This window comes from Petromyzon marinus, unplaced genomic scaffold, assembly GCF_048934315.1.
Source record: "Petromyzon marinus isolate PM22_M1 ecotype Great Lakes invasive population unplaced genomic scaffold, UKy_Petmar_22M1.pri1.0 PM_G_Scaffold_197, whole genome shotgun sequence".
Lineage (NCBI taxonomy): Eukaryota > Metazoa > Chordata > Hyperoartia > Petromyzontiformes > Petromyzontidae > Petromyzon > Petromyzon marinus.
The window spans coordinates 31,456-42,994 of NW_027422758.1; the positions used below are offsets into that span (position 1 = coordinate 31,456).

An 11,539-nucleotide genomic window follows, 5' to 3' on the forward strand; every position below is an offset into this window, starting at 1 on the left:
TCTGCACGAGACTAGGCCTCACCACGGTACTCTGAGTAAGAAGTTAACTGCAATAGAGTCGGTATATACTACTGTTGAGTCGGTAGATACTGCTGCAGAGTAGATGCTACTTTAGAGTAATTAAATACTGTTATAGAGTAAGCAGACACTGCTATAGTCAGCTGATAATACTATAGTCAATAGATATGACTATCGATTCCATAGATACCGTGGTGCCACAGCAACGGAGCAACTCCGCCGGCGCCACCATCCCCTCGCACCCCTCCACACGAACGTACGCACACTCCCACTAAACACACACACACACTCACGTAGGGTCTCGAAGGGGGAGGCCTGGCCCACGGGCTTTCATCCGAAGGGCCCCTAGCAGGGATGTCCCCCGGTTTCCCATTGCCAGGAGATTGGCTGACCCCCCCCCAGGCCGGATTACACGGCGGCCCCCCCTAAAATCAGCTTTAAAAAGTCGCAGGGGCGCATAGTGCTTTACAGACTGGCCGCAATGAAGCGCACGCAACACGGGAGATGGGGCCTCGAGGGCAGAACACTCCGCTGGCAGCGCAGACGTGGAGGTGGGAGGGAAGTTCCTAGCCACGCCGCGGGGTGGGGAGGACCGGGTAGGGAGGACCGGGTGGGGAGGAGGGGGTGGGGAGGAGGGGTGCGTAGACAATGGGTCAAGGCGCAACGGAAATTCACGCTCCAGGTAAGGGCGGGAACATCGGTTTAAAATCGAAATGTAGGCGCTCGATTGGTCTGCGCAGGATAACACCACGTGACCCTGGATCTTCGGATTCCCAGGGCGTCAAAGGGAGGGAGGTGAAAAAACGTTCAGGTGGTTCTCCTCCAGCCGTCCAGCCACCCCAGTCTGACTCCCGGCCGCTCGCGGCGTCCGAGGGACGCTGGCGAGCGCCGCTACGACTCTACCCCAGGCGGAGACCTCTTGGATCATCGTCCCTCCGACTCCCGCAGCTTCCGTGCGACACCGTGAGTGCATCTGCGAGTTGAGAAGTAGAGTGTGGGGGGTACACCCAGGGATTGAATAGGGATAGGCTACACGCTGCTCGTGGAATATTTACTACAGGGCCGCACAGGGTTTTCTTTAGACGCGTCATTAATAAACTTCAGTTCAGAAGATCGGTGCGGTGCGATTTCTGTGTGCGCGTGTGGGCGAACTTCGGCGTGGTATCTGTGATTTTTGAGTGGAGCGACTGCGTTCGGGGGGCGGGGTGCGTGAGAGAGCGAGCGCGGGGCTGCAGGGTGTCGGCGCGGGGTTGGTGTGTGAGGTGCGCATCTGTAGTGGATTCGAATTAGGTGCACACACAACTTCTTGGGAGGCAACACTTATTTATTAATGAACACAAGCTCTTACATTACGCATAGGGTGGTGACCACCGACTTACTCTAGCTAACACACACTTCTCAGATACCCTAGGGAGGTACAGCCTCCTGTCTTGGCGGGACTTACAACACGTCTACCGCTATCCTAGAGTCCTCCGGCTGGGACCTACACACGGATCTCTTCTTGGCGTCTTCACGATGCATCTTCATTCTTGATACGGGCAGCCTCGAAGCTCGTGAGGAGGCTGCTCATATGGGCCTCGGCGTGCCCGGGCTCCGCCCCGGCCACGCCTCCCTTCGAGAACCCTCTCGAAGCCCCCCCCCCCCCCCCCCCCCCTGCTGTCCACATGCCCCCCAAGGTGCCCCCTAGGCCCCCGGCCCCCACTGGGGTCCAGTCACGTGTCCAGCCGGGGTCACAGAGAGGGCCACGACCTCACACCACCCTCGTGGCCTCCCGAGTCCAGAACCGGCCCTGACATCATTCCCGCCTCCAGCCGGGATGAGGTCATGTGTGTGTGTGTAGACCGGCGTAGTAGTGATGCTCCCCCGCATAGTGACGTCACACGTGTGCGTGTGTACGCAGTAGTGACGCTACCATCACTACACATCTATTAACGTCTATACGACCGCAACTGGTTACACGGGGTATCGCGCGGTGTGTGTGTGTGTGTAGAAGACGCGCGTCTGCAGCGCAGCGTGAGCGATTAAGGTGGGGTTCGGGGTGCGCTAAATCCACTCCACCGCTGTGCGCGTAGATCGCCATCTCTACGACCCGCTACGGTTTACGTGAGGGTTTCGGCGTGGTGTGTGAGACGCGCGTCTGCAGCGCCGTGCGAGTGATTTGAGCGCGGTGCGCGTGAGGCGCTCCGTGTACTGCAGCACACGGAGCGGCCGTGCTCGCGTGCGTGTTGTTGCACAGCGCGCCTAACGCAGCGCGTTCGCACAGTAGCATTCACGTTAACGGTGAGGCGTTGCCCCATAGCCTGGTCCCAGCCGTTCCTTTCCTGCGTGCATTAGCACCTGTGCACAGCGGATTAAGGCTTATCCACGGTGGGGGGGGGGGGGGTGTGCATATTTGTAGTGTTCGATTTCACTCGGACAACTTTTGTCTTTCTTCGAACACCGCTTTATTTACAACTCTCCACATGCCCTCAATATTTCACAGTATCCATGTCGCCACGGCTCGCTCGCCGTGCTTCACTCGACTCGCTCGCCACCTTTGTCTCTCCACTCCCCACGATTACTGCGCTTACTCCGCCGCTAACTTCTTCGTCTCCGCTCTCCGCTATCACCGTCACTATGCTCTCTCCACTGCTAACTGCTTCGTCTCTGTTCAGCTCCGCTATCGCTACGCTCTCGCCACTGCTGGCTGCTTCTCTTCTTCAGCTCCGCTATCGCTACGCTGTTTCCAAGCTCCGTCTCCAACTCTGTCTCTCCAACTCTGTCCCTCCAACTCTGTCGCCAAGTTCTCTACCCTTCAATTCCCCGCTGCTGACTCCAAGCTCTCCAACTTCAACAACCTCGCTCCAATTCCCGACTTCCCAATTTATCCCCGCTCTCATTACTCCCCAATTAATTAGTCCGTGCCCCAACGACGCTCTGCGTCGTTCGCACCTGTTTCTTACCCAGACCTTTAGGCGCCACTCTAGCCTTAACAACAGCTCCAGCCAATCACAGCCATCCTTGGCTCTCCCAGCTTAATTGCCCTAACATAACCTGCACTGTATTTGCCTTCGCTACAGGCTGACCCAACATAACCCGTACTGTCTGTGTTATCATGTAATCACGCTGTTTGCACTACACACCTTCCTACTCCACTACATATTCATACTGCCGCCAGTTATTTTCAGTTAGCATTGCGGGCACGCGGATTAGGCCTTAATCCCAGGAGGTGCGCGCGTGTTACTGACACAGCAGCAGCCGATTTCTTTGTTTAGCGCTCGGCGTGCGCGGGAGAACACCGGCGGCGGTGAGCCGGCCGTGTAGAGATGTCCCTCGGAGCTGGTGCGGGGGGGGGGGGTGATCACTCGATCGGCGGGGGCCCAGCGAGAGGTGGCCAACGAGGAGGAGGAGGGGGGAGTTGAGGGGGTGGATGTCGCGCCCTGCATGCTCACGGGGAGTGGGGAGGTGGGCGTCTGCCCCCACAAACGATGCTGTGCCAACTCCCTTCACCGTGGGCGTCAATCGACGACGAGCCACGCGACCCCCCCTGGCTCGCCGGGAGATGACGACATGGCAACGAGGCGTGGACTCCGCCTGTTGCCTCTCCACGGGGAGGCGAATCCCCATCACCTCCCCGATGTTGCACCGCACACTCGGCTTTAGGGTGCGAAAGAAGTTTCGACGTGACATGGGGGACTCACAGACGACCCGTAGACTCATAGACTCACCCATGGGTGTCTGTTGTGTGTGGGTGTCTGTTGTGTGTGGGTGTCTGTTGTGTAGATTCACTGGAGGAGCGGCGCTTGACGTCACCTTGCGGGTGCCCCTTTCTCTGACGCGGGGCCACACGCCATGCGTTGCCGTGACGTCGATAACACACGGCGTGAAATAATGGAAAACAACAGCAAAGGTGGCAAACAAAATAAACGTTCTGATATTATTTTAATGTGACCATCACTAAAGGATTCGTGTACGACGGTGTTTTACCTTACTTGTTGGCTGTGTCGGGTGGTGGCGGGTTTAACGACATTTAGATATTTACGCGATCTAACCCACACACCTCTGTTATGGATGAACTGCATCGTTTTGCAAGTCGTCAGAGTGGACGAAACGTTTGCAGCTTGACGTTAATTGCAAGACAATTCACACAGGGTGACTGTAGCAGTGTGACACACAGGGTGACTAGCAGTGTGACACAGGGTGACTGTAGCTGTGTGTCACGTGACTGTAGCTGTGTGTCACACAGGGTGACTGTAGCTGTGTGTCACACAGGGTGACTGTAGCTGTGTGTCACACAGGGTAACTGTAGCTGTGTGTCACAGCTACAGTCACCCTGTCAGACTGGACGAAACGCAAACGTTTCGTCCAGTCTGACGACTTGCAAAACGAAGCAGTTCATCCATAACAGAGGTGTGTGGTTTAGATCGCGGAAATATTAAAATGTGTCGTTAAACCCACTACCACCCGACACAGCCAACTAATAAGGTGAAACACCGTCGTACCCGAATCCCTTAGTGATGGTCACATTAAAATAATATCAGAACGTTTATTTTGTTTGCCACCTTTGCTGTTGTTTTCCCTTATTTCACGCCGCTTGTGTTATCGACGTCACGGCAACGCGTGGCGCGTGGCCCCGCATCAGAGAAAGGGGCACCCGCAAGGTGACGTCAAGCGCCGCTCCTCCAGTGAATCGGCTTCCTGATCTACACAACGGGCACGCCTTTCGTACGTCCCTTAAAAGGCGTCCGTCGCAAGTCAATGAAACCTTTGGAGCAAGAATGAATCAAAATGAAGTGAGACGCGCAGGAGAGCTCCATTCAGCGCATCCAGGGAGCCCACGGTGGGCCCTCCAGCCCAGGTCTCACTTCGGGTGGGTCCGCAGGATTATTTTGGCAAGAAACATTTTATTCTCTAGGTGCGGACCATTTTATTTCCATGTGCATATTTACGCGTGCGTGAATTGTACCTTCAATATTTTTTTGTAAATGCTTTGTATATGTTTACGCGTATATATGGTAAGCGGTGCAAAGATCCACCGGACCAATGTGAATTTGGATCGGGTAGATATGTAGCGTTCGATTTCACTCGGACAACTTTTGTCTTTCTTCGAACACCGCTTTATTTACAACTCTCCTCAATATTCCACGGTGTCCATGTCGCCACGTACACGATGTGTGCGCGCAAACACAGTACCATGTATACACGGAACACACATGCAGGATGTTTGCAATGATTATGAATGTAATGTCTTACACAGCACAAGTTCCACGGTACTGTTGAGTCCTTGTCGTACTTTCCAAAGCCACATTTACTACACCGTCATCAGTAGCTATGATCGATCCACTGCTGGGTGAAGGCCTAAGGTTAGAAAGCAAACATTTATTCCGTGGTGTATCCCCCAACCCTCTGCCCCCATCCCAACTCACCAGGCAAATTCAATGAATTGTCACAATTCAGGGTCGCGAATTGATTAAATAATCCATTCTTCTTTTATATATAAAATTGCGGTGAATGTATCGGCCACTAGTGGCTGCTGCGAGGGTTACACGATCCCATGACATGCAACATACGTATACGATTTCACCAAAACAAATATTATTCTTACATGTGCACGCACACACGATGATGCATCGTGAGGTTAATAATTCAACATGAATCAGTGCATCATCTCTAAGATGATGCACTGATTCATGTCTATGAAAGCAAATCTCAGCAATCTCTCCAATGGACTTGGCGGTCCCGCTGTGGTTAGAAATGGAATGTTTACGTCAGCAGTGGCAGGTAGTGTGCTCCTCAACACACTGTGGTGCTCACTTCCGGCTTTACTCTGAAACATTTTTTCCAACACCAACTTCTCTCTCTCTCTCTGCCCCCATCATGTTAATCCGCTGTTCTTTTACGTCGATCAACTGCGGGATGAATGCCTCCCCATGCCGAGCGGTCCGTGTGCGTTATTTGAACACATTTCATCGCGCCGGTCACTGCGGGTTGGTGAGAATGGAGGTGCGTATGAAGTGGGAGCGTAGAAGAACGCTACAACAATGAACTTTCCTGTACTGCCTTCTCCTACCACACCGCATTGCCCCTGCCCTCTTGTACACGGTGGTTACTCATCCATGCACTAGCTGGGCTCAAACCTGCTTAGCTTCTGAGTGTTTTGATGACCTGGTGCATTCCGAGAAAATTGGTCACACGCCCTCGAGGCGTTCTGTCACCAAGAACACGATTTTTTTATGTTGAGCCCCACAAGTCATCACAGTCAGCCAATTTTTGCAGTCCTCTCTTTCTCTCCTTCTTTCCTCCCACTGCTCGACTTTGAAATAAACAAAAAACTAAACTCTGAACTATTTTTCATTTCACCTGGAAAGGTCCCACTGAGCTACACACAGGCAGATATTTTTGTCAGAAGCGAGCAACCTGGCCACACATTATAGCTCAGCGAAGTGTGCTTATGTTGTGTGTGGTGGACATTTATAGCAGCCAAATATTCCAAATGCATGTTTCAAAAATGCGGAGGGAAATCCGGACCACGGGGAGAAACTGCAAACACCAAATATAAACATAAAATACCCCTCGTCACTTTTCTTAAGTTCTTATTACCTTGCTTATTGCAGGAAGTGTGTTGACGCTTCTCTTTTGCACTGTTTGTTGCTGGCTCATTGACATTTTGAGCACAAGGCAGGATTGTGACCACAGGCTTACCCCTGCCTTGAATGTCACACGTGCACGTACAACAAATCATGACTCTGGCTCAGATCAAGAACCGCGTTCCACTCCCATCAACCACAGCTCCCATCAGAGTGCTGTTTGTGCCTGGCCGCCTCGTGTGTTGGGCCTCTACTCAGCAACTGTTTGCACGCAAAATTTACAGGCAGAAACCATCGCTTTTATGATTTTATTATTTTTAATGTTCAATTTATTATTTTTATTTGAAAATGTTATTTTATTATTTTTATTTTCTATCTTCCTGACTTTACCGCAAAGAACCAAGAATATTGTAATACATTTACACTGTCAACTTTAGCTGTACATTGTGAATACGAAGTGTATATGGTATATTTATATGTTTTATATAACTTAACACAATCAGCCATATATCGGCGGGGTCGTGGTTCAAGTGCGGGGTCAGAGGTTGGCAGGAAGCGCGCGGCGGGGTCAGAGGTCAGCAGGAAGCGCGCGGCGGGGTCAGAGGTCAGCAGGAAGCACGTGGTGCTGGCGGCAACGCGGCCCAGTTCAGTTCCATGTATTTGGTATAACCCTGTGAGCCATTCAGCTCTTGAATCGGGTACGGCCCTTCCCTCTGCTGCTGCCCTCTGCTACTGCTGCTGCTGCCCTCTGCTGCTGCCCTCTGTTGGTGCTGCCCTCTGCTGCTGCTACTGCTGCTGCCCTCTGCTGCTACTGCTGCTGCCCTCTGCTGCTGCTGCCCTCTGTGCTGCTGCCCTCTGTTGCTACTGCTGCCCTCTGCTACTGCTGCCCTCTGCTGCTGCTGCCCTCTGTGCTGCTGCTGCCCTCTGCTACTGCTGCCCTCTGCTGCTGCCCTCTGTACTGCTGCCCTCTGTTGCTACTGCTGCCCTCTGCTACTGCTGCCCTCTGCTACTGCTGCTGCCCTCTGTGCTGCTGCTGCCTCCGGTGCCCGCGGGCTGCATTGAGCTTCGCGTGCGAGCCGAAGGGCGACGCGAAGCGGCGCTTCTACGGAGAGGAACAGCAGCAGGAGGAGCACAGCGCCCTCGACTGGCAGGTGCGGTGGTGGCGGCCTGGGGTCGTGTTAGTGCTGGCTATGGTGGTGGTTGTGGTGGTGGTAGTTGTGGTTGTGGTGGCTATGGTGGTGGTTGTGGTGGTGGCTGTGGTGGTGGTAGTGGTGGCTATGGTGGTGGTTGTCGTAGTGGTGGTTGTAGTGGTTGTGGTGGTGGTGGCTATGGTGGTGGTTGTGGTGGCTATGGTGGTGGTTGTGGTGGTGGTTGTGGCTCTGGTTGTGGTGGTGGTGGTTGTGGTGGCTATGGTGGTGGTTGTGGTGGTTGTGGTGGCTGTGGTGGTGGCTGTGGTGGTGGTTGTGGTGGCTGTGGTGGTTGTGGTGGTGGCTGTGGTGGCTGTGGTGGTGGTGGTTGTGGTGGCTGTGGTGGTGGCTATGGTGGTGGTGGTGGTGGCTGTGGTGGTGGCTGTGGTGGTGGTGGTTGTGGTGGTGGCTGTGGTGGCTGTGGTGGTGGCTGTGGTGGCTGTGGTGGTGGTGGTTGTGGTGGTGGCTGTGGTGGTTGTAGTGGCTGTGGTGGTGGTGGCTCTGGTTGTGGTGGTGGTGGTGGCTGTGGTGGTGGTGGTTGCGGCTCTGGTTGTGGTGGTGGCTGTGTAATTGGTTGACAATATTTTGTATTTCAATAGATTTTATAATTAGTATTGGCCAGTATTAAGACTAAAATAACACCAAAGAAATATGTTGATGTTTGCGTAAAACAAATTATTATTGGCCACGACTATTTAGATCATCTGTTGAAATTGAGAGAAATAAAAAACAATTTCACCGTTCTGACAGCTGCAGGATCAGTGCTGCTGGGAGCGTATTGTTTAGCAATACATTTAACGCATGCTTATATCCAGGTTATCGTATGGTTACTCTTTGGTTCTTTCGGTAAAGTCACGTATGTAAAAATAAAATAAAAAAAAAATAAAAACTAAATTAAATCACGACGTTTCGGGCGCAACACAAGCGTCAAATATTGCATTCACTTGCAGAGAGTTGTACCTGTACATATCCGCCCTGAGGCCAATACAGTCTTTTGATTTTGGAGAGCTTTTGTTTTTCTGTGAGGTTTACCTGAAATGGAATTGTGTAAAGTGTTGTGCATTTTTAACGCGAAGCTCTCTGTGTGTGTGTTTTTACGTAAATGTAATCACAGGCCGAGCGATATCAGACTTTTCGTCCTGAGACGGCGGTCTAGAGATTTGATCCAGACGTCTTGTCTCCTTGCACGCCTCGAAAGATGATGAAGCTACGCCTCCCGGTCCTGTTCCTCTCGCTGCTGCTGCTCAGCGTCTCATTGCTGCTGAGCATCTGGTACATGTACAGCTGGACGGGCTTCCTCGTTCGCGACCTCGATGCACTCGGCAACTCGTCCGTCTTCAGGCCAAAGCCGGGGTCTGCTTCCGATAAGATCAACCACGTGACACTGTGCGGGCAACGGGGAGCGCTGCAGAACACGTCGATGATGCGCGTGCGCGACACCAAGATATTCTTGGTGTCGGCGTACCACGACCAGCGCGAGGCCGGTCAGAGCACACGCATCATCGGCATCGCCAACCGGTATGAGCCGGACGTGCTCTCCTGCCACTTCTGCTGCCGAGGGCACTCGGAGATCCTGACGGTCACCGCCAGCGCCTACGTCCACTTGGATCACTTTGACTTCCCGTACGGCACGGCCGACTTCCTGTGCACGGAGCCGCTGGACTGCGAGCCGGGACACGTGTCCGTCCAGTGCATGCGCACAATACCGGACGAGGAGGAGGCCGAGTGGGTCTTCATGCCCGTGCGAAATCGGCTCTACATGCCCCCCACCTTCACACAGGAATTCAGCGTCTGCATCTCCACGCTCTTCGGGAACTACAGCAACGTCCTGCAGTTCGTGCAGGCGATCGAAATGTACCGCATCTTGGGTGCGGGCCGCGTGACGGTATACAACACAAGCTGCAGCTCTGAGCTGAACAAAGTGCTCCTCTACTACATCAAGACCGGCCTCGTCGAGGTCGTTCAGTGGCCCATCACGGACTACGTGTGGGTGTCCAGAGGGTGGCACTACCCCGAGCACCCAGGTGAGCTGCACTACTATGGCCAGATAGCGGCGCTGAACGACTGCGTGTATCGGCACATGTACAGCACGCGCTACCTGGTCCTCACGGACATCGACGAAGTGATCATCCCTTTGAAGCACACAAACTGGAAGGACCTCATGCGGTACTTGAACGACAAGTACGGCGCCGACATTTACACATTCGAAAACCACGTGTTTCCCTACACGGTATCGGAAGAGTTTGGGTCGAAGTTCCAGGCGTGGAACGCCATCCCGGGCGTCAACATCATGCGCCACATTAGACGGGAGCCAAACCTGCCGGAGGTCTTCAACCCGACCAAGATGATCCTGAACCCACGCGCGGTGCTGCAGACGTCGGTGCACAGTACGCTCAACGCGCTGGGCATCTCGCAGATGGTGCCCGGAGACATCGCGATCACGCACCACTACCGATCGCCCGAGCAGCCCGACCTGGCGCTCGACTCGCTGGTCGTGGACCTCACGCTGTGGAGATACAATGCCACTCTGATCAGAAATGTCAACAAGGTCCTCAACAGGGTCTTCTGGAATGAGTAGGCACAACGGGCGGCGGTGGCGGCGGCGGCGTTGATTGTCGTCTTGCGTTTTTTGCGGTCTTGCAATTTAAGTTAAACACCGGTGTTTGTGAGTTTTCCGTTTGCGAATGTGGTCAATGTATGGGACATATTTATTTGCTAATCTTATGATTGCGCTTACAGTTAAAATTTGTTATCTTCATTTTTTTCTGCATTTTAATCCACCAGGGCACAATAGGGTTTGTATTGGTATGTCTTATGGAACCTAGGGAAGTTAACATTGGTTTATTTTAAACCAATCCTAATTATTTCTATTGCTTTTGGGAGTACCACTCGAAATGTTTTCAGGTTAAAACATTTAAAATGTGGCACAAATTTATTTAAATAAATGTTCAGTGTGCATGTTCTACCAGTCTCTAATGAGCTTATTGTTTTCATGACTCGTGTCCACGGAGGATAGTCAAATCCCAGAGGATGGTGGCAGGATTTTAAAAAGTAAATCCTGTGGTGATAAAAAAAAATGTACATACGATATTAAACTTTTAATTTGAGTGATAATTTGAATGACAGGTGTGTTTTGGGCCAAATGAGCTAGTAAAGACTCACATTAAACATTATAATAGATTCAGTAGGAATATATTTATACATCCAAATGTATATAGTTGTGTATTTGAATATGTAACAACACCAGCTGTTGATACATACAACTCATTTTAAATTATAAAGCCATGTTAATGTATTCCTAAACAATACATGGAGTTTACATTGCTGAATTGTTGCATTAGATAGGTCACGATGGATTATTCAGCAGAAATCATCATTATCACGTATTATCAATCTTGCAAACCAGTTTTAAACATATACAGCAAAATGCTATTACTATTCTTTATCTACATATATAATATCACAGATCTGTCCTGTCATTCTGTGACTGTGATTAACGCCCCCGGATTGGTTTAAGTGCGTCACGTGACCCCGAGCAAGCAGCCAACCAGAGGTGCGCCCCCCCAAACATGTACGCCCCCGGATTGGTTTAAGTGTGTCACGTGACCGCGAGCAACCATCCAAGCAGAGATGAGCCCCTCCCAAACATGTACGCCCCCCGATGCTGCCCTGAGGCAGAGCCGTGCTCGGGCCGCTACTGCCCTGAGGGAGATGGGTGAGGAGACAGGTGACAGGAGAAGGGTGAGTGAGAGTGAGGAGAAGGGTGAG

General features: G+C 52.2%; 1 protein-coding gene across 1 annotated transcript; it reads left to right on the top strand.

Moving 5' to 3' along the window:
- Positions 1–7,169: 7,169 nt before the first annotated feature.
- LOC142912303 (uncharacterized) lies at positions 7,170–10,734 on the top strand. The gene is made up of 2 exons (XM_076060470.1): positions 7,170–7,735; positions 8,886–10,734. Exon 2 carries the CDS (start codon positions 8,970–8,972, stop codon positions 10,347–10,349), a length of 1,380 nt encoding a protein of 459 aa, XP_075916585.1. The 5' UTR covers positions 7,170–7,735; positions 8,886–8,969; the 3' UTR covers positions 10,350–10,734.
- The last annotated feature ends 805 nt before the right edge of the window (positions 10,735–11,539 follow it).